Source organism: Salmo salar, chromosome 10 (assembly GCF_965601325.2).
Source record: "Salmo salar chromosome 10, fSalSal1, whole genome shotgun sequence".
Classification (NCBI taxonomy): Eukaryota; Metazoa; Chordata; class Actinopteri; order Salmoniformes; family Salmonidae; genus Salmo; species Salmo salar.
The window spans coordinates 65,626,719-65,654,105 of NC_138300.1; the positions used below are offsets into that span (position 1 = coordinate 65,626,719).

Sequence of the window (27,387 nt, forward strand, 5' to 3'; positions counted from 1 at the left end):
GGATATTCAATGTCTGCTTTTTTTTTTTTTTTTACCCATCTATCAATAGATGCCCTTTGTGGAAAACCTCCCTGGTCTTTGTGGTTTAAGCTGTGCTTGAAATTCACTGCTTGACTGAGGAACCTTTACAATTATCAGTATGTGTGAGGTGTAGAGCTGAGGTAGTCATTCAAAAGCATGTTAAACGCTATTAATGCACACCGAGTGAGTCCATGCAACTTATTTAGACTTTTGTTTTACTCTTGAACTTATTTAGGCTTGCCATAAGATTGAATACTTATTGACTCAAGATATTTCAGCTTTCATTTGTAAACACAATTTTTTTTTTTTTTTTTTTAAATCCACTTTGACATTCTGGGGTGTTGTGTATAGATCAGTGACACAATCTCAATTCAGTCGATTTTAAGTTAAGGCTGTTACACAACAAAATGCGGAGAAAGTCTAGGGGTGTGAACACTTTCTGAAGGTACTGTGTATGCAGATCTCTGGTGTAAATGGGGAAGGTACACCTAGCACAGAATTTTTTTTTTGTGTTTTGGAATATCGCGCTAAAACATAAGTCCAAATGAATTCAATATATCGCCTAGCCCTATTCTCACCCCCTCTCTCTCAAGAATGCTGGCAGACAGGCATCCTATCTCAGAGGGATTCTGTGACCCCTGCGCTCAATGTCCTCTCCTATTCTTCCACCCTTCTCCCTCCTTCCCCTATCGCTCTTTCACACCATTTACCCTCTTGAACAACCTCCAACCTATCATTCACATTCCCTCAGTGTTTTTTCTCTTCACTGCCCCGACCAGTCTTTTTAGTTAATCAGTGTCTGTAGATGGTGTGTGTGTGTGTGTGTGTGTGTGTGGTAGGTACATACTTGAAACATGCAATGTGGCCTGTTCATATGTAGCACACTGAACTGTGGAGAAAAGGGAACTCTCTTAAGTGTACTCAAACTAGGATGCTGTATGGAGGAATGGTATAACAGCCCAGTATCAGCACATGCATGGCAAAGTGGAGATTAACTATCTGTTGTCATTGAACTGAATTCGCCCAAGAATCTCAACACTCTTTCACACATACACACACTCTTAGTCACTTCTGCTCATTGCATGTCCAGCCAATGAATGTTACTGATTCTTCTTGCCACACTGTCATTGATTACCATTCTCTCTCCTCACCCTCCCTCTCTCTCATTGCAGGAGAGCACATACAGTCACTGTGCTTTTCATTCTCACATGCGTGTTGGTCTATGTCACTCTGTTGGAGGAGACACCCCAGGATACAACGTACAACACTAAAAGGTCAGCCATTCAGTTACGCACTCACGATGTCTCTTCCATGACGTCTTATATAATCATGCAGCACACACACACACACACACACTTAGTCATGACTGCTTGTGTGAAATGAATCGCTTCCACCTCCAACAGCCAGTCACCTTCAGCCCAGCTGGCTTGTAGCACAGTCAGCACACAGACTTTTAGGTTCCTCCTTTATTTTTAGCTTTGACTGTTCCATTCTTGAGCACTTTTGTGAAATGTCAAAATATATATTGCACGGTAATAAGTACTCAACTCTTACTAGGTTCTGTAGCGTAAAGATGCTGTGAAACCTAGTAGAAATCGCACTATTATGAAAGAGATGGCCAGCATTTAAGCAAATTAAATATTAACGGCTGTTGGAGAATACATCTAAGATTGCAAGGCATAGATATAATGTAGGAAAAAGCTAGGTATTGACTAATGGATGCTTTGGAGAGCAAAGGACTGTTTCTATTCCCCCCTGCTTTTGTACTAGTCATTAACATACTTTTTTTTGTACATTTTGGTACTATAATGGAAGTAAGAACTTTAAGCGCCTTTGCAAGGTCTTACGCCATTTCAGTGAGTTTTGCGAGCAGAGGAATTTGGCAGCATTGGGGAGTCTTCAGACGGAGGAAGTGTGTTTGCACGTGTGTTTCTGTGTGTTGGTGTTACTTAGGAAGGCATTAACCCCAACCAGCTATTCCTGTTATCTGTACTGACAATCCGACGGTCATTAACGGGATTTGCCGTTGTCAGCGAGGCCCAGCTCGCCTGGGAGATTAGAGCCCACTACATCTTCTTCCCCCCGGGTCACAACCAACGGCACTGCCCTACTGCATGCCTGGCTGAACGCCTTCACCTGAATGTACTGATCCCCTGGGGGTGGTTGTCTCACTCACCTTGGCTTTCTCACCTTATCGCCTCTTTAGTCATGTGCACTGATCTGAAAAGACATGATAGGTAAAAGCACACATGCCCTCCTAGGCACAATGCCGTTTGCAATATTGTTTGTGTCGATCCAGGTCTCTCAGATGGGTGTGGTGAAAGAAGAGGAGGCTGTGTAGATTGAGATACAACCCAGAAGACCTTATAGCTAGCATGCCACGTATACTCAGCTTGCCTGGGCCCTGTCCTTAACTTGCCTGGTCTTCGACCTCTAAAACTTGTTCTTTCACCCACCTTGACCTACAGAAAAAAACCTCTGAGGGTTGAAAGTAAAATTATTATTTATGCTCTCTAGCCAAAACATTGGTCAAATAATGATATTTCAATGCAAACCATGAATTCCAGTCCATGTATATAGATGTCATAATCTTATAAATGTATCTTTTAGTCGTCCTGTAAAGAGGACTGAGCTGTGTGTGAGTTTTTCATTAGTTATTATATTTACTTAAGTCTGCTTGTGTTTTCTACCAGAGGGATTGTGGCCAGCATCCTAGTGTTCCTCTGCTTTGGAGTGACACAAGCCAAAGATGGCCCATTCACCAGACCACATCCAGGTAACACAACCTCCACCCGCAGTGCAAATACTCTTCACATTTCTGCTTCTTTGTGCTGTTGTGCTTCAGTTAATACGAGCCTGCCAGTCCTTAGAAGTTGCAGACAGTGTAAGCCTTTTTCATACGTAGGCTAAGTGCATTGACATATGATATGGGACACGCTCTCAGCAAAACTACATCCTGTCCAAAGAGACACCGTTAGTGAGTCAACATGGTCACTTTTACACTTTGAAAGAAGAAAAGAGGGAGTTAATGCTTTTGTGAAACCGAAAAGCGGCATCCCTATAATATTCATCCCAAGATATGGCTTGCGGTGAATCACTGCTTTCAAAGGTGGGGGTGCTGCAGCAGCACTGTGTACATGTCGAACATAAAAAGTTGTCAACTGCCGTGGCACGCACAGGTGTCAAATCAAACTCTGGAATGGAGTATTGCTCTCCGGTCTTTTATTTTTATATTTCACCTTTATTTAACCAGGTAGGCCAGTTGAGAACAAGTTCTCATTTACAACTGGGACCTGGACAAGATAAAGCAAAGCAGTGCGACACAACAACAGAGTTACACATGGTATAAACAAACATAGTCAATAACGCAATAGAAAAATCTATATAGTGTGTCCAAATGTAGTAAGATTAGGGAGGTAAGGCAATAAATAGGCCGTAGTGGCGAAGTAATTACAATTTAGCAATTAAACAGTGAAGTGATAGATGTGCAGAAGATGAATGTGCAAGTAGAGATACTGGGGTGTAAAGAGCAGGTCTGTTCTTCTTCCTCTGAAAATGTCTTTAGTGGGGAGAGAAAGAATGCCTGTCTGCTTTTAGATCAATATAGATGTTTGGAGGCACAGCAATGGAGTGGGCAATGAAGACCATCCCGATTTTTTTTTTTTTTGTGTGTGTGAAGTACATACAGATTACATACACTGCATCAGATTACATTACAATGGAGTGGGCCATGAAGACTATCCCGACTGTGTGTGGTAGTGAGTGCTGCAACCGAGGACAGACGATTTTTACACGCTTCAGCACTCTGCGGTCCCGTCCTGTGAGCTTGTTACCTACCACTTTGCGGTTGAGCTGTTGTTGCACCTAGATGTTTCCATTTCACAATAACAGCACTTACAGTTGACCGAGGCAGCTCTAGCAGGGCATACATTTTACAAAGTGACTTGTTGGAAAGGTGGCATCCTATGACGGTGCCACATTGAAAGTCACTGAGCTCTTCACTAAGGCCATTCTACAGCCAATGTTTGTCTATGGAGATTGCATGGCGGTGTGCTCAATTTTATACATTGTCAGCGACGGGTGTGGCTGAAATAGCCAAATCCACTAATTTTAAGGGGTGTTCACATGCTTTTGTGTGTGTATATGTATCTATCTATCTCTGTGTGTATATGTAGTGTGTCTATACTGAACAAAAAATGTTATTTCCCTCAAATCTTGTGCACAAATTTGTTTATATTCCTGTTAGTGAGCATTTCTCCTTTACCAAGATAATCCATCCACCTGACAGGTGTGGCATATCAAGAAGCTGATTAAACACATTATCATTACACAGGTGCACCGAGTGCTGGGGACAATAAAAGGCTACTCTAAAATGTGCAGGTGCACACAAGTCAATGCCACAGATGTTTTGAGGGAATTGGCATGCTGACTGCAGGAATGTCCACCAGAGCTGTTGCCAGAGAATTTAATGTTCATTTCTCTACCATAAGTTGCCTCCAATGTCGTTTTTGAGAATTTGGCAATATGTTCAACCTCAGTGTAACCAAGCCAGCCCAGGACATCCACTTCCGGCTTCTTCACCTGTGGCATGCGGCATGGTCTGAGACCAGCCACCCGGACAGCTGATGAAACTGTGGGTTTGCACACCAAAGAATTTCTGCACAAACTGTCAGGAACCGTCTCTGGGAAGTTCATCTGCGTGCTAGTCATCCTCACCAGGGTCTTGACCTGACTGCAGATTGGCGTCGTAACCAACTTCAGTGGGCAAATGCTCACCTTCAATGGCCACTGGTACGCTGGAGAAGTGTGCTCTTTACAGATGAATCCTGATTCCAGACATGTCACCTATTGAGTACGTTTTGGATGCTCTGAATCGACGTGTACAGCAGCGTGTTCCAGTTCCCGCCAATATCCAGCAACTTTGCACAGCCATTGAAGAGGAGTGGGGCCACAATCAACAGCCTGATCAACTCTATGCAAAGGAGATGTCGTGCTGCATGAGGCAAATGGTGGTTACACCAGATACTGACTGATCCATGCCCCTACTTTTTTATTTATTTATCTGTGACCAACGGATGCATATGTATTCTGTCAAGTGAAATCCATAGATTAGGGCCAAATCTATTTCTTTCGGTTGACTGATTTCCTCATATCAACTGTAACTAGCATGTTTATTTCTGTTTAGAGTACGTTGCATTACGTTACCTTTCAGTCCTTTGGCAAATGCTTTTATCCAAAGTGACTGACTAGCAGTCAGTACAGCTGGACAATGCATTTCAAACATATTTTTTTCATAGACTGTTGCTTTGTTTGGTTTTGACTTTGTTTAGCGTTGCTTGGAGCCCAACAACTGAGCTGGGGAGCTTCTAAAAAAGAACATATTGTATCACAATGCCTCTGCTCTTTCTAAAGATCTAATTGAACTGTACTGTATATAAGAATACCAATATGTCCAGTGCATTCAGAAAGTATTCAGACCCCTTGCCTTTTTCCACATTTTAAGTTACAGCCTTATTCTAAATCTTTTTTTTTCTTATCAATCTACACACAATAACCCATAATGACAAAGCGAAAATAGGTCTTTTGACATTTTTGAAAGTGTTTAAATATTCAGACCCTTTTAATTAAAGTTCAATTTGTACCTAATTTGTTTTTTATTTCTTTTGGAGGTATTAATCATTTGCAATGTCTACTTATGATAATGTAAACAGTTTCTGTCTACTTATGATATGGTAAATATATCCACTGCAAAAAACATCTACATTTAAATGGTATTAATATTCATTTGGATATATTGCCGTTAATTCCCACGGAAAGTTTCCACCTCTGAGTAGTCCCCAAAATGTGCAACCCTAGGGTCATTGTCCTGTTGAAAAACAAATGATAGTCCCACTAAGCGCAAACCAGATGGAATGGCGTGTCTTGTCTTGAATTCTAAATAAATCAGCGTCACCAGCAAAGCACCCCTCACACCATCTCACCACCTCCATGCTTCACGGTGGGAACTACACATGCAGAGATCATCCTTTCACCTACTCTGCGTCTCACATAGACATGGCAGTTGGACCCAAAAATCTCAAATTTAGACTCATCAAACCAAAGGACAGATTTCCACCGGTCTGTCCATTGCTTGTGTTTCTTGGCCCAAGCAAGTCTCGTCTTCTTATTGGTGTCCTTTAGTAGTGGTTTCTTTGCAGGAATTTGACCATGAAGACCTGATTCACGCAGTCTCTGAACATTTGATGTTGCGATGTGTCCGTTACTTGAACTCTGAAGCATTTATTTGGGCTGCAATTTCTGACATGCCGTTAACTCTAATGAACTTATCCTCTGCAGCAGAGGTGACTCTGGGTCGTCCTTTTTAATCATAGCGCTTGGTTTTTGTGACTGCACTTTAACACAACTTTCAAAGTTCTTAATGTTCCTGATTGACCTTCATGTTATGATGGACTGTTTGTCTTTTCTTTTTTGAGCTGTTCTTGCCATAATATGGACTTGGTCTTTTACCAAATAGGTCTATCTTCTGTATACCACCCTTATATTGTCACAACACAACTAATTGGTTGAAACGCATTAAGCAGGAAATAAATTCCACAAATTAACTTTTAACAAGGCACACCTGTTTAATTGAAATGCATTCCAATTGACTACCACGTGAAGCTGGTTGAGAGAATGCCAAGAGTGTGCAAAGCTGTCAAGGCAAAGGGTGGCTACTTTGAAGAATCTCAAAAGTAAAATATTTTCATTTGTTTAACTTTTTTGGTTACTACATGATTCCAAATGTGTTATTTCATTCGTTTTTGTCTTCACTATTCATCAAAAATGTAGAAAATAGCAAAAAAATAAATGAAACACCGGAATGAATAGGTGTCAAACTTTTGACTGGTACTGTAGACCAATTCCAAATGAATTTGAATTTACCATAGGTGGACTATAATCAAGTTGTAGAAACATCAAGGATGGTCAATGGAAACAGGATGCACCTGAGCTCAATTTGAGTCACGTTTTTGTATTTTTTCCAAATTTGCTAAAATTTTAAACCTGTTTTTTGCTTCGTCATTATGTGGTATTGTGGGTAGATTGAGGATTTTTTTTTAAAATAACATTTTAGGAGAAGGGTGTAACGATGTGGAAAAAGTCAAAGGGTGTTAATACTTTCTGTATGCACTGTATATATGAATAGTGTGTAAATAATATTTTTGTTGTCGCTTTGTTTCATATTTTGTATTTAACTCATATTTTTTATTTGGAATTTAATATCTTATTCTGTTCTGTACTTTCATGTTTGTACGTTTTAATGTGGACCCCAGGAAGAGTAGCTGCTGCATGTGCAGTAGCTAATGGGAATCCTAATAAATTATACTACCGCAGCCAATCAGATACTTCTTGGATTTATACATTGAGAAACGTTCTTATTGCAGACATTCACCTGAAGCTATGCTTGGGAATGAAACACATTTAAATGATTCAGAGGGGTTGGGTTAAATGCTGAAGACACATTTCAGTTCAATGCATTGTTGTGCAACTGACTAGATATCCCATTTCCCTAACACCTGCATAAGTACAGTCATTCTCAATATTGTGAGCGGCATTCTGATTTGAGATTGCAACCCTAATTCTTGACCTACTAACACAGAACAAGCCAAATACCAGTGAAGATTGAAATAAATTGTGGTTTGCAGAGCTGTGATCAAGTAGATGACATTCCCAACCAGCACATATACAGTAAGAAATTCACACCCTTGATAAAGATGAGCAAAATTGAGTGTATAAAATGATTCAAATACTGAGCTATATTGTATGCTAAAAATATATTGGGAAATTACATTATTTTATACAAATGCTCAGATTAAGTCATATTTTTTCAAAGGTCGGGGTGAAAATGATTGAACCCATTGTCGTGTCTTTGGCTATGCCGGATTAAGTGATATGACATGCTAACCTATAAAATCCTTTCTCTGTAATTAATATTACCTGATTAAGCTAATCATGTAAATGTAATTAACTAGAAAGTCGGGGCACCACGGAAGAACGTTTATAGAGCTGTTATCTTCCGACTAAACTCTTAAAATACTTAGTCATATTTTACATCGATAGCAGTCAATATTAACCCTTATCTTATTTTCAGTCTCATAATGAAAGTTGTAAATTCTTGGCTATCTTCACGAACCCTGGCTAACAAGTTGAATCAGCAATACAAAATTGGGTTTAATTATTTATTTACTAAATACCTAAACTAATCACACAGAATTACAAATACACCGAATACAAATGATGTCATACATGATGGCTGGTTACACAAAGGAAAGGGGGTTGGGCTTGAATGAAACAGCGGGAAGATTTAGGAACAAAGAAACAGCAGCTATGCTATCGTAAATACATTATCTTATGCATTCTAAATTACCGCCCATTTGGAAAAGGAAAATGCAATAAATATTTACTCTGAGCTGCGCTTCGGTAGATTGGTCGTAGATGCTGGCCGGGTTGGCCAACAGATCTTCCTGTCCTCGGAAGAATGTCAATGGTGGTAAAGTGGATACGTGGTGGTATCTTCGTCTGGTTGTTAGACTGGATCTGTCGTCCGTCCTTTCCTAGCCCACGTCTACAGCGGCCGCTGCCAACTCAACGGCTAGGAAGTATCACTTCTGTAGTGAATAAGCTCAAAGTTCATACCATTCGCCATCAAAGCTCACGCTGAGGTTGGCTTAGTTCTGTACTTGACGTGTGTCCTTCTAACGTAGAGGCTGCAGACCTCACGTACTGGAACATGTGGTTATCTTTTCATCAAAGGCTTATATAGTGGAGAGGGGGAAGGATGTGTTTCATCGTTTATAACCCCTGTCTCTTCACAGGGGTGGGCCACTGATCAAGCAGGGCACTTTCCTTATGAAAACCCAATTCTCTCATTTGGAAGTTAAAATTACATTTAATCTCCTAACAATTTCAATATCAAACATTTCAATTGCATAACAATTCCATGTGACTCTGATAAATCGAGGGTGTATACTTTCTCAGGTACAGTTTGTCGTCCTGTCATCAGTCATGTCTCAGATGACAACCGAACTGACATCCATACTCATTACGTTCCCAAGCATATTTCCAATTGGTTTTATTACCAAAATATGGTTCCTTTTCCCCATTTGTTTGATGTTCCCAGACTCTATATTTAACACAGGCTATTCAAGTCCTTCAGTAGGGTCAGAAAGAGAGGGGAAGGGAGAAAGGTATTTATGGGGGGGGGGTCATAAACCTTACCCACAGGCCAATGTCATGACACCATGTTTTCATTATATTTCAATACCTCACCTTCCGATGATTAACAGCACTAAACCTCTTTTCCAAAACTATATTTAATGAACTGGAGAACACATTGGAAGGGATCTTGAACCATTACAGAATCCTTCAAGCCACAGATATCCTTCATCTGCGCTTATGGACTGCCCTCTTCAATTCAAACCACATATTTTGATGCAGGCTTGGGGTTATTGTCTTGCAGGAAGATCCACTTGCGACCAAGGTTCAGCCTCCTGGTAGAGGCAACCAGGTTTTTGGCAAAAATATCCTGGTACTGGGTAAGTTCAACATTTCGTTGACTAGGGCTGCGCGATATGGGCAAATCTAATTGCGTTTAAAACAAAATTCCAAATATTGCGATTTTACTTGTGATTTTGCTCAAACCACTTAGGTGAACTGTTGGAATCATAGAATCAGAATACAAATTGTATTTCTATGGTTGGTGTTTGGAATGACGGCTAATGAAAACACCAGGTACAGTAGAATTTGTCGTGACCTGGTAGGAGCTGAAGTGTTGGTCGGATTTTCCCAGGGGACCCTTTTTCCAAAAATTGCAGCCTGTTGCGATATGGAAATTGCACATGGCAACATTTGCAATTTCGATTAATTGTGCAGTCCGACTATTCACCCGTTCACGAGGAGTATTGAACAGAATCCCCCAGTTTCTGTCACACACTCACTCCTGGGTCTGTTTTGTACACTCTTTTGCAAACTACTATTGGCCTGTTTAGGAACCACCTGGGGTTCCACTGTGAAACGGTTCAGTCTGAACACAGAGACCGAGGAACTGGCTTCATCCTCCGGCTGCCCTGGCCTCTGCTGAGCCAGACCCAGCAGTGTGACTTAAACAGACACTGGAAAGTTCCGTTCACGACTCTAATGTAAAACTCGAGGGGTGGAGGTGAGCCTTTCATAGCCTTTTGCGGTGGGGAGTGGCAGGCGCAGGGCAGGAATTTGGGCTGGTGTTGAGACACCCGGCCTTGGATTCTTGCTCTCTCCACCACCCACCCCTCGGTCGTCTGCCAACACCCACATTTTCTGACTCGTTGAGCCTGCAGAGTAAGGCTGCACGGTAAATCTAATTCAGATTGAAATTGACATGTGCTGTGATTTTTCTCCTTTGACCCTCCTTTATTACAACAAGAGGCCTCTCTTACTCTCTGCATGGCATGCACATGATGGCTAGTCACAAGTCTCCCCACTTAGAGCGCGCAGTTAGATGCTGGTGAGGAGAGAGAGGGCTTTACCAAAGACAGTACAGTATGACGTTTAGGAACTCTGCGGCTTTACATCAGTGAGTGTTCGAAACATGAGTGCTGCTAGTGCTAGCAAGAATGTCAATTTTGTGCCAAAAGCGGCGCATCTTCCGTGGTGTGGCAGTATTTCTGCTACACGTCAACTAAATGCAAGTGTTGTGCAAAAAGTGCCTCAGTTGTGGCGGCGACAAGACACATTTAGTCAATCCTTTGAAGAAAACCATCCCCTGCTTCACGACGATTATGTGATGAAAAAAGCCCCTCAGCCACAACCAGCCACCTACGTTAAACAGGCAAAAATTACCAAGGTTATCCATCGCAAAGCCAAAGAAGTGGTTCCTATTTACACAGTCAGCAAAGACGGCTTCAAGAAGATGATAAACAAGCTGGACCGGAGATACAAGATTCCATCTCACACACATTTCTCCCAAGTTGCCTCCCAACACTGTATAACAAAATTAAAGAGAAGTTGAAACGTCACGTTGAGTGACTGGACTCCAATGTTTTGGACACAGGCAGCACCTTGCAATCATTAGGCTACGCGTTACATGTTTTTATGGAACTTTGACTAACAATTTCAATTATAATGATTTGAGCCTACTTCTAAATAATTACACAATCATAAGCTTCCTATTCCATCTGCAGCCTATGGCTGCCCGCCTGCCTGAATAAATAATTAACTTAGGTTGTTTAAAAACAAACGCTAAAATAAGAAAAAAAAATTGCAGTTCAAGATCACAACTGCAATATCTGGCCCCCAAAAAATCACAATTTGTTGTTTTGTCCAAATCGTGCAGCCTTACTGCATAGCCAGATTTGTCCTTTTCCTGTGTGTCGTTTTCAAGCACCACCAGTTTAACAATTTTTTTACATTTAAAAAAAAAATTTAATCGCAGCATGTGCGTTGGTCAGGAACAGTGGAAACTGGGCGCATATTTTTCCAAGGCAATACCCAATCTTAGGAGTTCAGATCATAACATAGTTACGCTCATCTGACTCTACAAACCGCGTTTGTAGCGAGAGAAGGCTAAAAAGGGGAGATTTAAAAGCTGGGCTCCTGAAGCCCTCCATCACTATTTTGAGTCCACTGACTTGGCGGCCCTGATGGACATTGCCGATGACCTGGAAGAGCCAGCGGATAGTGTCTGAGTACATCCGTTTCTGTGAGGATCTCGTTATTCCCAAAAATAAAGTCTCAACGTCTTCCCCAATAATAAACCGTGTGTAACTCTGGAATTGAAAAAAACAAATGTTTTTGAATCAGGTGGCACTAAAAGAGAAAATGGAAAAATATTCAGAGGCAACTCAAAAGCAAAATCAAGTAGTGCAAGGCAGCATACAAAGACAAATATGAAAACCTTTTCAAGGACAGTAGGAAAGCCTGGCAAGGGCTACAAACCAAAGAGGCATTGTAAACTCAGAAAATAAAGAAAAGTCCCTTTTTCAGGACCCGGTCTTTCAAAGATAATTAGTAAAAATCCAAATAACTTCACAGATCTTCATTGTAAAGGGTTTAAACACTTTCCCCATGCTTGTTCAATGAACCATAAACAATTAATGAACATGCACCTGTGGAACGGTTGTTAACCTCCCTGGGCAAGGTGGGACGCCTAGTCAACAGCCAGTGGAATCGTGTGGCACGAAATACAAATGCCTCATAAATGCTATAACTTGAATTTCTCAAAAATATGACTATTTTACACCATTTTAAAGACAAGACTCTCGTTAATCTAACCACATTGTCCAATTTCAAAAAGGCTTTACAGCGAAAGTAAAACATTAGATTATGTCAGGAGAGTACCCTGCCAAAAATAATCACACAGCCATTTTCAAAGCAAGCATATATGTCACAAAAACCAAAACCACAGCTAAATGCAGCACTAACCTTTGATCTTCATCAGATGACACTCCTAGGACATTGTTATACAATACATGCATGTTTTGTTCAATCAAGGTCATATTTATATAAAAAAACAGCTTTTTACATTAGCATGTGATGTTCAGAACTAGCATACCCACCGTAAACCTCCGGGGAATTTACTAAATTACTCACGATTAACATTCACAAAATACATAATTATTTTAAGAATTATAGATACGGAACTCCTTTATGCAATCGCGGTGTCAGATTTTAAAATAGCTTTTTGGCGAAAGCACATTTTGCAATATTCTGAGTCGATATCACGGCTAGCTAATTTGACACCCACCAAGTTTGGCCCTCACCAAACTCAGATTTCCTATAAGAAAAATTTGATTACCTTTGCTGTTCTTCGTCAGAATGCACTCCCAGGACTTCTACTTCAACAACAAATGTTGTTTTGGTTCCAAATAATCCATAGTTATATTCAAATAGCTCCGTTTTGTTCGTGCGTTCAGGTCGTGACAAAAAATGTCAAAATATTCCATTACCGTACTTCGAAGCATGTCAAACGCTGTTTAAAATCAATTTTGATGCGATTTTCTCGTAAAATAGCGATAATATTCCAACCGGGCGATGTCGTATTCATTCAAAGACTGAAAGAAAAACATGGAGTTGTCTCGTGGACGCGCATCTCCAGTGTCATTGTTCCCTGCCTGACCACAAACAAAAACTCCTGTTTTTCGCCCAGAGACTGCAGAGACGTCATTCCACTTTCTGGCGCCTTCTGAGAACCAATGGAAGCCTTAGAAAATGTCACGTTACAGCAGAGATGCTGTATTTTTGATAGAGATGCCACAGAAGGAGAACAAATTGTCAGACAGGGCACTTCCTGTATGGAATCTTCTCAGGTTTTGGCCTGCCATATGAGTTCTGTTATACTCACAGACACCATTGAAACAGTTTTAGAAACTTTAGAGTGTTTTCTATCCAAATCTACTAATTATATGCATATTTTCGTTTCTGGGCAAGAGTAGTAACCAGTTTAAATCGGGTACATTTTTTTATCCGGCCGTGCAAATACTGCCCCCTAGCCCCAACAGGTTAAGCACATTTTTACTCCTAAATGTATTTAGGCTTGCCATAAAGTGTTTTATACTTATTGACTCAACATTTCAGATGTAATTTTTTTATTAATGTGTAAGAATTTTTTAAAACATAATATTGTCACAAATCAAAATGTAATGTATTTTAAATTCTGGCTGTAACACAACAAAAACATTTAAGTCGAGGGGTGTGAGTACTTTCTGAAGGCACTGTATTAGTGTTTAAATCCCTTATCCATTACTGGAAGCAGAGTACTTCAAGCACCAATGTAATGCCTAAATCTGAGCTCTCACTGCACTGCCAGCGGGATTTCGGCAGGGCTAGGAGGTCACACCAATGGGACTGGTTAGAGCATGGTTTCTCAGCCCCTTTTTCTGTGTATATTCACCATGTATGATGGATTTAGCTACGGTTTAGCATTTTAGATAGCGACCAGCAGTACCACCTTTTGTTTGCACAGCACATTTCTCATCCTTTAACAGACTGATCTTTCGTACTGTAGTCAAGAAGCCCTCAGATAAGCTTTATTTTCAATCAACAGTTGTCATTTGTGGATGTTTATCAGAAATGCTCAGATTCTCAGACGATCATTTTAACCCGATGGCTCTTATCCAGATTCTACAACACCATCTTGCCTCTTCAGATAGTTCTAAGTAGAGTACGACTTCCTTTTATCATGGAAGTGTGCATTATGCCCGTGTGTATGCACTGTTGGTGCCATGTTCCTTAGGGCCGTGAAATGACTGTCACAACCATAGCAGGCTTCCTAGCGAGGGAGAGGAGAGCAGATGCTTGACTGCAAGCCTTTTGGGGAAGTTAAATGCCTTGCAAGCGCTTTCCCAAAAATGCAGTTATCAATATCTGTAGTACTATAAAGGAAAGTTAACCAAAAAGCCCCAAGAAATCGAAATGAGAAGAACACGAGAAAGTAAGTAAGCTATATAAAGGGTCAGTTCCAGGGTCGATGCCAATAACATATTTCCAATGTGAAGGGATACTGGAGTGGTAGGGTTAGATATGTATAGGCATCAGGATATATGATAAACAGTAGCTCACTATGTGAGTGCGTGTGTGTTGTGCGTGTGTGTTGTGCGTGTGTGTTGTGCGTGTGTGTGTGTGTGTGTGTGTGTGTGTGTGTGTGTGTGTGTGTGTGTGTGAATTTGAGTGTGCAGTCACTAAAAATAAAATGGTCAATGCAGATGGTCCATTTAACCATTTTTGTTAGCTATTTAAGCAGTCCTACTCATACCTGCCCATTCGTTTCCTACAGGTGATGGATAGTAAAGTGCAAACACGACAACACTTGTCATGCTACAACACTACTTGTGGTTTGCAGGCATTGTCATCTTGTTGCCAGGTGTTTCTATTTTGCAAAACAAATGGCCCATTGTAGGAGACTAAAGTCTTGTATAGGACTGGATGGTGTGAAGGTTACTCCAGGGTTTTAGACTGGAGAAACTGGAGCTACGGTATGTATCCCAGCCCCACTACACTGTCAATAAACAAAACAAACAAAATGGATGCTGTGCAGTAATGTTTCCTTGCGGTCCTTATTAGTGACTCAGTTTTGTGGTGGTTTACTGTTTTCCGTTAACCCCCTAGAGTCGATTGACTCACCAGTGCATCAATCTAAGTTACATTTAAAAAATCCCATCAAAATCTGTCAGTTTAAACTGAAGATATCTGTCACGGGACTCATCTGAAGGTAACCGGTACCGGTAAAAAAAAAGGAATGGCAGTATGAAGGTAGTTTTGTGAGTTATTTTTATATCTGCTAGATTTAGGACAATGTGTTAACCTGGTTTCTTATGATACATTTTTGGGCTGTCCTTTTTGCCATTTATGAATGTGTTATTCAATGTGTTTCTGTGGGATTTAGTAGTAAAGGCCAAAATCTATATATTTTTTGGATACCTGAGGGGGTCCTAAAATTCTAAATCAAATCGCTTAATGATCGATAGTATGACCATCTTAAAACAATTCCATATGTGAACTTAGCACTCCCGCCTCCTCCGTTTTAGACTAAAGAATTAACAGGGAAAGCACCTTGTGGATGTCCCAGGAGTGTAGATTATGCTAAAATGTATAATATTTTGATATCTCTCTTTTTCTCTCCAGCATACTGGCGCTTATGCTAAAATGTATAATATTTTGATATCTCTCTTTTTCTCTCCAGCATACTGGCGCTTCTGGCTATGTGTCTCCGTTGTCTACGAGTTATTCCTTATCTTTGTGCTGTTCCAGGTGGGTCGATTGCACCAACACACACACACACACACACACACCCGAGCACTGAATTGTTTGTGCTATTATAGTTGCAATAGAATTGTTGTTTCAATGAATAATCACTCCAATCAGCTTTGAAATACAGAGGCAAGTTCTCTCTGGGAGCACTGACAACTAGGTCTTTTTAGTAAAGCGGGACAATCAAAAGGGAAAAGGATCAATGACACGATTAGATGCGGAATGGATCTGAAGGGACTTAAAGGGAATGAAAGAAAACACATCTTCCAGAAACTAGTTAACTTCTCTATCTATGTACATTGAGAAGTTATGTTCAAAGTATACTGAACAGAAATCTAAACGCAACTGCAGCAATTTTACTGAGTTAAAGTTCATATAAGGAAATCAGTCAATTGAAATAAATAAATTAGGCACTATCTATGGATTTCACATGACAGGGCAGGTGTGCAGCCATGGGTGGGCCTGGGAGTCAAGCCCAGCCAATCGGAATGAGTTTTTCCCCACAAAAGGGCTTGATTACAGATAGCATTGCTCCTCAGTTTCATCAGCCGTCTGGGAGGCTAGTCTCAGATGATCCCGCAGGTAAAGAAACCAGATGTGGAGGTCCTGGGCTGGCGTGGTTACACGTGGTCTGCGGTTGCAATTCAATTCTCTGTCAACAGCTCTGGTGGACATTCGTTCAGTCTGCATGCCAATTGCACGCTTCCGCAAAACTTGAGACATCTGTGGCATTGTGCTGTGTGACAAAACAGTACATTTTAAAGTGGCCTTTTATTGTCCCCAGCACAAGGTGCACCTGTGTAATGATCATGCTGTTTAGTCAGCTTCTTGATATGCCACACCTGTCAGGCAGATGGATTATCTTCGCAAAGGAGAAATGTTCACACACAGGAATGTAAAAAATAAAATGTGTGCACTACATTTGAGAGAAGTAAGCTTTTTGTGCGTCTGAAACATTTCTGGGATCTTTTATTTCAGCTCATGAAACATGGGACCAACACTTTACATGCTGCGTTTTGTTTTTGTTCAGTATACATAGACAAGTACATATAGACAAGCACTAAATACTATCTATTTGTGTATACTTAATTTGCCCTCATTCATTAGACGGTCCGTGATGGGAGACAGTTTATGAAGTACATTGACCCCAAACTGGGGGTAGCCCTGCCGGAGAGGGACTATGGCGGCAACTGCCTCATATACGACCCGGGGAACACCACCGACCCCTGGCATAACATCTGGGTAAGACGCGTGCGCACACATTAACCTGTAGCACAACAGCAATGGTGGCACCTACAGGGGCTGTGACACTAAAGACATTTCTCTCTCTCGCGCATTTCTCTCTCTCTCGCATTTCTCTCTCTCTTTCTCTTGCACTCTCTCGCTCTCTTGATGTGTGTGTCTCGCTCTTTCTCGCTCTCTCGGTGTGTTTGTGTCTCTCGCTCTCTCGGTGTGTGTCTCTTTCGCTTTCTCTTGCTTTCTAGGTGTCTCTCTCGCTTGTTCTCGCTCTCTCGGTGTGTGTGTGTGTGTCTCTCTCTCTGTCTCTGTCTCTGTCTTGCTCGACAGAGTAATACTTCACTCAGGGCTCCTACTGGGTTCCCTTAAGCCAACAGACTGCCCTAGTGGACTGTACACTCCAAAATGCTGGCTTTCTGTGGACTTGTTAATTTTGTAACCATAAATTCCACTCATTAATCACTCTAATTTCCACAGATATTTCAATCCACTGTTGTTCGCGTCAAACAAGGTTCTCAGTTACTTGTTAACATGGTTGTAAAAGGGCTGTCCCAAAGGTCACTGCTGACAAAGGTTAAAAAATATTACATGAATGCTATTTTTGCAGGACAAGATGGATGGCTTTGTCCCCGCTCACTTTCTTGGCTGGTATATTAAGGTGGGTCTGAGTAGTGTACTGTATTTTAAGCCTATATTTCATACTTGATTAGCATTAATACTGGATTAAAGGTAGAGTTAGAAATATGACATCATCATACACAGTGGTGGGCAACTGCTTACAGAAATCCACAACAACCGAATTCACGTCTCCATCTCCCTCTTCTTCTGTCAGACACTTGTGATCAGAGACTGGTGGATGTGTATGATCATCAGCGTGATGTTTGAGTTCCTGGAGTACAGTCTGGAGCACCAGCTCCCCAACTTCTCTGAGTGCTGGTGGGACCATGTATGTACCTCTTCTTCATAACACACAGTTGTGTCTGACAAGGATATGTGTGTTCCCTGTTGATTTTGTTATTGATTACAGTTTGGATAATGGATGTTTGGTCAGGTTTGATACTGGGAGGCAATTGAAAAGCAACTGGCTTTATTGAATTTCAAGTGTCTGTCAGTTGAATGCTAATTATTCTTTTTACCTTTTATTTAACTAGGCAAGTTAAGAACAAATTCTTATTTACAATGACGGCCTAGGAACAGTGGGTTAACTGCCTTGTTCAGGGGCAGAACGACAGATTTTTACCTTGTCAGCTCGGGGCTTCTATCTAGCAACCATTCGGTTACTGGCCCAACACTCTAACCACTAGGCTACCTGCCGCCCCGTCAGTACATCTGTCTCGCTGTGCCTGTCAGTTGATGTTGAATGCTATGTCTCCCTGTAAGTAGATACTGAATGTTATGTGCAGAAAGCTTGAGTTAGGATTTTGTCTTTAGAGAATGCTGAATGCCATGTCTTGTTCTGTGAATCCTAAATGTCATGTCTGTCTTTCAGTGGATAATGGATGTGCTGGTGTGTAATGGCCTGGGGATCTACGCTGGGATGAAGACCTTAGGCTGGCTGTCTATGAAGCCCTACCAGTGGCAGGGACTGTGGAACATCCCCACATACAAGTACGCTGCCCATCTCCTGCCACCTTGGTTACGCTTCATTAAGCTTGTACACAAAGAAGTTCCAAGTCCCAATGTCATAAGTTATAGATATGGCCATTGTTTACTTAACTAATATTCTCCTATCAAAGAGTTTGTAGTAGTATTTTTTTTTTATAGAATGTTCTCATTTCTTATTAGGGATGGATTGTATACGATATGTGTGTGTCTGTTAATCAGGGGGAAGATCAAGCGCATGGCCTTCCAGTTCACACCCTACAGCTGGGTCAAGTTTGAGTGGAAGCCTGCCTCCAACCTACGCAGGTGGCTGGCTGTCCTGGGAATCATCTTCATGGTGAGACTCAATCTCTCTCTCTCACTGTTGCTGTCTCTCTCATTTCTCTCTCACTGTTGCTGTCTCTCTCATTTCTCTCTCACTGTTGCTGTCTCTCTCATTTCTCTCTCACTGTTGCTGTCTCTCTCATTTCTCTCTCACTGTTGCTGTCTCTCTCATTTCTCTCTCACTTAACTCTCTTTGTCGACTGTCACTCTGTCTATGTTGCGCTCTCACTTTCGCCCACACTAATCTGTCGCTTATCTCCCTACTCAAGTTTTCCTCCCCTCTGACCTGTAATCTCTCTGCAATCTCCCTGCCTGTCTCCATCTCGCTCTCCCTTCTCTCTTGCTCTCTCTGTTAGTTCCTGCTGGCGGAGCTGAACACCTTCTACCTGAAGTTTGTGCTGTGGATGCCTCCGGAGCACTACCTGGTGTTGCTTCGCCTCGTCTTCTTTGTCAACGTGGGCGGAGTGGCCATGAGGGAGATCTACGACTTCATGGATGACCCGTGAGTATTAGTAACACTATGTATTGTGTAGTGTGTCTTTACAACTGACTAGGTATCCCCCTTTCCCTTTCTAGCAATTCAATCATCTGTCTCCTCCTTCCTCCCTCAGGAAGTTCTATAGGAAGCTGGGGCAGCAGGCGTGGCTGGTGGCAGCCATCACAGTGACCGAGTTCCTCATCGTGGTCAAATACGACCCCAGGACCATCATGCTGCCCATCCCCTTCTTCGTCACCCAATGCTGGTTCCTGGGCATCGTCCTCATCCTCAGCTGGACATTGTGGCGCTTCTTCATCCGGTAAGCTGCCAACCAGTCTACCTGTCTCCTCCTCTGAGTTCTCTGTTGTAGAACATTGCAATAATGACAGGAATGTGGATATACCGTAACATGTTTGGAGTAAAAGAGGTCTTCAGCAGTGTTAGGGTCATGAACTGGAGTCGTTCTGGTCTCTTCTGTTACCTGTGCCATGTAGACATGCTTTGGCAACACTTAACATTCCGATTCCATCAACATTAATGAATTGTTAATTGATAAGAAATGCCTTGCATGAAATTCATGTTTATGAAGACATACAGTTATGTTGATTCTTCATGGAACCTTATGTTCAGTAGTTGCCCATTTATTATTTTAGTAATTTAATGTTTATCTATTTCTTTAATATGCATCTTTTTTTTTTGTAGATTTTTTTTGGTTTCCTTTTTTTTCCCCTCCCACCTCCCCATCATGGTTGTTGTATGTTTTTTTTTTTACGTGGCTGTGTGCGCAAGTTTTCTTTTATGTTGCCCCCCTCCCCCCATGCTGGACGTGACTGGGTATATTAGCCCTGCATGTTAAAGCTTCTCGTCTGTTTTCTCCACCCCTCCTCCTGTCCCTTCTCGTTCTTAGCGGCAATGTTCATGTCCAGTGAGGTAGGTGTAGGAGCGAGGCTGTGTCTCTTCTCCTACGTAGCTGTGGTCTGCCGTGGTGCCATTATCATCACCCGCCACCTCACCTTCTCTGGATCCAAAATAGATCCATGTTTTCCTCTACAGAATCAATCCATCTCATGATGCATGTTGTTTTCGGTTATGCCGTGTCGTACTACCATCCTCTTCCTGTTTTTTTGTTTTGTTTTCTGACCTCACACTCCTTTTTCTTTTCTCTCTGATTGTTCCTCAAGTAGAAAAGGGTTTGATCAGTGAAAACACTTTAAATGAAGTGGAAGTTGTCAACTGCACACTTCAAAGTGCCGTTCTGGAACATTTGGAAAGCTATGACTACAGTGCATTCAGAAGTATTCAGACCCCTTTTTCCACAATTTGTTACGTTACAGCCTACTTCTGAAATTTGATAAAATAAATCCTCATCAATTTACACACAATGGCCCATAATGACAAAGTGAAAACGGTTTTAGTAATTTTGGCAAATGTGTGTGTGTGTATATATATATATATATATATATATAAACATATATATATAAACATACCTTATTTAAGTATTCACAACCTTGGCTATTAGTCTCGAAATTGAGCTCAGGTGCATCCTGTTTCTATTGATCATCCTTGATGTTTCTACAACTTGATTGGAGTCCATCTGTGGTAAATTCAATTGATTCGACATGATTTGGAAAGGCACACACCTGTTTATATAAGGTCCCACAGTTGACAGTGCATGTCAGCGGAAAACCCAAGCCATAAGGTCAAATAAATTGTCTGTAGAGTGCCGAGACAGGATTGTGTCGAGGCACAGATATGGGGAAGGGTACCAAAAAATTTCTGCAGCATTTAAGGTCCCCAAGAACACAGTGGCCTCCATCAGTCTTAAATGGAAGAAGATTGGAACCACCAAGACTCTTCCTAGATCTGGCTGCCCGGCCAAACTGAGCAATCGGGGGAGAAGGGCCTTGGTCAGGGAGGTGACCAGGAACCTGATAGTCACTCTGACAGAGCTCCAGAGTTCCTCTGTGGATATGGGAGAACCTTCCAGAAGGACAACCATCTCTGCAGCACTCCAGCAATCAGGCCTTTATTTTTAGTGGCCAGACGGAAGCCCCTCAGTAAAAGGCACGACAGCCCGCTTGGAGTTTGCTAAAAGGCACTAAAGGACTCTCAGACCATGAGAAACAAGATTCTCTGGTCTGATTAAACCAAGATTGAACTCTTTGGGTTGAATACCAAGTGTCACGTCTGCAGGAAACCTGGCACCATCCCTACAGTGAAGCATGGTGGTGGCAGCATCATGCTGTGGGGATGTTTTTCAGCGGCAGGGACAGGGAGACTAGTCAGGATCGAAGGAAAGATGAACGGAGCAAAGTACAGAGAGATCCTTGATGAAAACCTGCTCGAGAGCACTCAGGACCTCAGGCTGGGGTAAAGGTTAACCTTCTAACAGGACAATAACCCTAAGCACACAGCCAAGACAATGCAGGAGTGGCTTCGGGACAAGTCTCTGAATGTCCTTGAGTGGCCCAGCCAGAGTCCGGACTTGAGCCCGATCGAACATCTCTGGAGAGGTCTGAAAATATCTGTGCAGTGACGCTCCCTATCCAACCTGATGGAGCTTGAGAGGATCTGCAGAGAAGAACGGGAGAAACTCCCCAAATACAGGTGTGCCAAACTTATAGCGTCATACCCAAGAAGACTTGAGGCTGTAATCGCTGCCAAAGGTGCTTCAACAAAGTACTGAGTAAAGGGTCTGAGTACTTATGTATATGTGATATTTTTTTTTTTAATACATTTGCAACAAATTCTAAACCTGTTTTTGCTTTGTCATTGTGTGTGGATTGATGGGGGGGGGGGGGGGGGACAATTTAATCAATTTTAGAATAAGGCTGTAACTTAATGAAATGTGAAAAAAGTGAAGGGGTCTGAATACTTTCCGAATGCACTGTATGACTCATACCTCAGCCACCAACACGGTTTATAAAGTATGACATGGCATGAGCTGGTGGTGTGAGATGCTGTGTCAATGATTATTTCCTGTAACATGCCATGTCACCCTGCAAGACGTGTCATGTTATCTCTGAGGGCTTTTCTAACGATTCTCCCTGGCAAATCCAGTGTGGCCAACCTTCTTTCTGGAGAGCTACCCTCTTTCTGGAGAGCTACCCTCTTTCTGGAGAGCTACCCTCTTTCTGGAGAGCTACCCTCTTTCTGGAGAGCTACCCTCTTTCTGGAGAGCTACCCTCTTTCTGGAGAGCTACCCTCTTTCTGGAGAGCTACCCTCCTTCTGGAGAGCGAGCTACCCTCTTTGGGTGCATGCAGTTTCTCAACTCTAGTCCTTTAGTACTCTCAGTGGTCAACATTTTAGCTTGAACACACAATTGTACTAATCATTAGCTCAGGAGTCGGGTAAGCTTGATTAACTGAATCAGGTGTGTTAACCTCTATGGTGCACTCCATCAACAGCAGGTGCATTTCAAGAGCGGCAAATTTGAATCCAAATAAATGTCAAAATTCAAATTTTTCAAACATACAACTATTTTACACCCTTTGAAAGATAAACATCTCCTTAATCTCACCACGTTTTACGATTTCAAAAAGGTTTTACGGCGAAAGCATAAATTTAGAGTATGTTAGGACAGTACATTTACAAGAGTTGTGTGTAATGTTTTGTCAATTCAAAGACAGGGTCACCAAAACCATAAAACCAGCTAAAATGATGCACTAACCTTTTACAATCTCCATCAGATGACACTCCTAGGACATTATGTTAGACAATGCATGCATTTTTAGTTCTATCAAGTTCATATTTATATCCAAAAACAGCGTTTTACTATGGCATTGATGTTGAGGAAATCGTTTCCCTCCAATAACCGGCAGTCAAGTCAACACCACAAATTAAATAATTAAAATTAGAAAACATTGGTAAAATATTATATTGTCATTTAAAGAATTATAGATTTACATCTCTTGAACGCAATCAACTTGCCAGATTTAAAAATAACCTTACTGGGAAATCACACTTTGCAATAATCTGAGCACTGCGCCCAGAAAAATGCGCGTTGCGATACAGACTAGACGTCATGTTGGGGAGATCTAAAATCGAAAATACTATGTAAATAATCCATTACCTTTGATTCTCTTCATCAGATGTCACTTCCAGGTATCACAGGTCCATAACGAATGTAGTTTTGTTCAAAAAAGCTCATCATTTATGTCCAAAAATCTCCGTCTTGTTAGCACATGATCTAAGCCAGCCGGACTTCTCGTCATGAACGAGGGGAAAAAATATATTTACGTTCGTTCAAACATGTCAAACGTTGTATAGCATAAATCATTAGGGCCTTTTTTAACCAGAACATGAATAATATTCAAGGTGGACGAATGCATACTCTTTTATAACGTATTGGAACGAGGGTACCCAACATGAACTCGCGCGCCAGGTGTCTAATGGGCCATCATCGTTCCATGGCTCTTGTTCGGTCAGATCTCCCTCCAGAAGACTCAAAACACTTTGTAAAGGCTGGTGACATCTAGTGGAAGCAATAGGAAGTGCCAAAATATTCCTCAGCCCCTGTGTTTTTCAATGGGATAGGTTTAAAGTCAATACAACACATCAGGTATCCACTTCCTGTCAGAAAATGTCTCAGGGTTTTGCCTGCCAAATGAGTTCTGTTATACTCACAGACACCATTCAAACAGTTTTAGAAACTTTAGAGTGTTTTCTATCCATATATAATAAGTATATGCATATTCTAGTTACTGGGTAGGATTAGTAACCAGATTAAATCGGGTACATTTTTTTTATCCAGCCGTGCAAATACTGCCCCCTAGCCCTAACAGGTTAAAACAGGGCCGGAACACACCCAGTAGCTCTCTAGAAGAGGGTTGGCCGTCCTGGCTGTATTATTGGCCGTTTTTAAAGTGTGGCCAAGGGTTTCTTCACAGGGAACTGTTGCTATGAAAATAGGGAGATCGTTGCTATGAGACTGTTGCCCTTCAACCTGTCAGTCAGCATGCTCTGATAGCCAATCAGATCAACAGCTCTTCACCCTGCACCTTCCACCAACTGTCTTCAGTCATGGTTCTGAAGTGCACAGAGGAATATAGCTGCATGTAGTCTGGACATGCCATCTTTTAAACAGAGACTTGAAAAGTGGTGTCCTCCTCCCCAGCTGTTTGACAAACACACAACCTATGTATGTCTTACTATTCTACACTGTCCCTTAGGAGGATGGGGGTGAGTGTGTTCATAACCATTGGGGGTGCTTTAGAATCAGGATATTTGTAAGTTTGTGTGAAGACGTGCTAACGTTTAGCCTATATAGGCTGGTGAACATCCTTACACGTGTGTGTGTGTGTGTGTGTGTGCGTGTGTGTTTGCCACTGTGTCCCCCTTGACTCTCCTCCTCTGCTCTACCCGCAGTGACATCACTCTCCGCTACAAAGACGCTCGCCGACGGAAGCAGGAGGTTACAGGGGACTGCGGCCGTCCCCATGGCAATGGTGGCACGGCAACCCCGTCGGGACGCAGCAAACTCAACGGCATCTCCGAGTCACTCCGACACAGGAAGTCCTGAGAGGCGGAGCCTGCCGCTGCGCCGCTGGTAGGGGGTGGGGAAAGGGACAAAAAAAAGAGCCGCAAAGCGCTGCAGCGCCATACACATGTAGGTCACCTGGATCACAAGTGTAGAGGTGTTAGGGGAGGTGTGTCTGGGGGAAGGGGGATGTTGTTCTTGTGCCTACCTGAACAGTGTCATAGTCATTCCTGTGCTGGCTTTTCACTGTTAACACTAATCACAGAACAAAACACTGAACAGGGATTTGGGGTTGTGGTGTCAGCTAGCTATCCCATACTACAGGGATTTACCTCATGTACGTTTATTGTGTAATCGTGCTGGGAACTTTACGGGGACGATTTATTATTCTGTTATGTGTTGAAATTTAATTGGGTCAAATATTATAAAAAAATATTTTAATTTTTTGCAAAACTGGGATCACAAAGGGTATTGGGTTGGGACAGATGATAGATTTTGTTTTCACCATGGCAGAATTATGTTAACTTAAATGTAATCAGGATGAAGCAATGGTTGGGAGGGAGAGGAACCGAACCCCCAAGGGGCCAGCAGACATGCTTACTTACAAGCTAAATAACAGCCAAAGCTTTGAACTCGTCCCTGCTAAAGCAGGGTTTCCCAAACTCGGACCTGGGACCCCCCTGGGTGCATGTTTAGTTTTTCCCACTAACACTACACAGCTGACTCAAATGATCACAGCTTGATGATGAGTTATTTGAATCAGCTGTGTAGTGCTATGGCAAAAACAAATCGGGAGGCGCACCAGGATCGAGTTTGGGATCCCTATGCTAAACCATTTGGGCTGTGCCACTCAACCTGCGCTAGGGCAATTAAGTTTACAAAGTCCCAATGCCGTGGAGGTCCAATGCAATCGTTATATCCTAGCAACATGTGGTAATGATGGCTGTAAAATGACAGATGATGGTTTTCAAACCAAATTGGATGCAAAGGAGGGATGCAAAGCCGGCCAAAAAAAGCTTTAAATACAGAATGAACATCTGTGCAATTGTAAATATGCTTAAAGAATGCAGGGCACGCATAGCCACCGGAGAAATGTTACCCACGTCTGACACCTGTTTTTAATAGGCTCTTTAACGTCTTAGTTCATCACACTGGCGTCATTCATGGGAAATGCGTCTCAGAATAGCCAAAAGCCAGGTAACAATTAGTGTGGGCTTTGAAGTTGAAGTGGTAGCTACAGTATTACATAACCCTTTGCCCCTCACTGCACTGTTCATCATGGGCGAATATCAAGCCTAGATGACATGACGGGACTTCTTTTGCGTTGAAGAGTTGTCCACATTGTGGATGTTGGCTACAGACTTAATCCACTTGTGTTGGTGATCACCCTCCCAATAAATAAGGGAGAAGAAAAGCACATCACAAAGTTGAGACTAAAATTGGCAGCCTTTGGACTGCTCAGGATTTTTGACTCTTGCTGGGGCATGAACTTCGGCACCTTGATTCCATGTGTAATTACAAGCACCATCCAATGTAAAATAACTAGTTGTGAGTCGCAGTAGGTATTACAGTGTGTATGTCACTGGATGGAGAGTAGAAGACTTTTGCTAAATAGTTCCAAGCTACCTGATGTGACCTAGAACATGCTTAATGCCATTTTATAATATATTGTGAATGGAAACCAGCAGCTCTAAACCTTAAAAGAAGGCGGCTTCTCATTAAACACCAATTATTTAACATGTTATGTGGTGGTTATAAACTGGGCTGTAGTACAACGTAGAATCAGAGAGGAGTTTATTGCCATTGAAGTCTACATATATATTTCTCAAAAGTTTCCTTTTTTAATTGTAATGCTTTTCCTCTCTCCTTCCAGAAATGTTTCTGGAAATTATGGCATATATAAGTGTATGTATATATATATATATATGTGTATATATATGTGTATATATATATGTGTATATATATATATATATATATATATATATATATCTCGCTCTCGCGCTCTCGCGCTCTCGCGCTCTCGCGCTCTCGCGCTCTCGCGCTCTCTCGCTCTCGCGCTCTCTCGCTCTCTCGCTCTCGCGCTCTCGCGCTCTCTCGCTCTCGCGCTCGCTCGCGCTCTCTCGCTCTCGCGCTCTCTCTCGCGCTCTCGCGCTCGCTCTCGCGCTCTCTCTCGCGCTCTCTCTCGCGCTCTCTCTCGCGCTCTCTCTCGCGCTCTCTCTCGCGCTCTCTCGCTCTCTCTCTCTCATATATTTATATAAGTCTGTGCACAGTACCATTCAAAAGTTTGGACACACCGACTCAGTCGAGGGTTTTTCTTTAGTTTTACCATTTTCTACATTGTAGAATAATAGTGAAGACATCGAACTATGAATTAACGCATATGGAATCATGTAGTAACCCATTTTTCTTTTAACAAATCAAAATATATTTTAGATTCTTCAAAGTAGCCACCCTTTGCCTTGATGACAGCTTTGCACACTCTTGGCA

The 27,387-nt window shown here is 41.9% G+C and overlaps 1 protein-coding gene across 2 annotated transcripts in view; it reads left to right on the forward strand.

Moving 5' to 3' along the window:
• Positions 1-26,848, forward strand: part of ptdss2 (phosphatidylserine synthase 2) — a 50,155-nt gene extending 23,307 nt beyond the window's left edge. Inside the window, exons 3-13 of one of the 2 annotated variants that reach the window (XM_014123837.3) lie at positions 1,194-1,295; positions 2,715-2,797; positions 15,713-15,780; positions 16,888-17,022; positions 17,624-17,674; positions 17,849-17,962; positions 18,506-18,624; positions 18,841-18,955; positions 19,299-19,444; positions 19,554-19,739; positions 24,789-26,848. In XM_014123837.3, coding sequence (XP_013979312.1) covers positions 1,194-1,295; positions 2,715-2,797; positions 15,713-15,780; positions 16,888-17,022; positions 17,624-17,674; positions 17,849-17,962; positions 18,506-18,624; positions 18,841-18,955; positions 19,299-19,444; positions 19,554-19,739; positions 24,789-24,942 — 1,273 coding nt within the window. In that variant the 3' untranslated portion in view covers positions 24,943-26,848. Of the gene's footprint in view, positions 1-1,193; positions 1,296-2,714; positions 2,798-15,712; positions 15,781-16,887; positions 17,023-17,623; positions 17,675-17,848; positions 17,963-18,505; positions 18,625-18,840; positions 18,956-19,298; positions 19,445-19,553; positions 19,740-20,327; positions 20,849-24,788 lie in introns of those variants that run through there. The other variant, XM_014123838.3, reaches the window with a different exon arrangement.
• Positions 26,849-27,387: the final 539 nt, after the last annotated feature.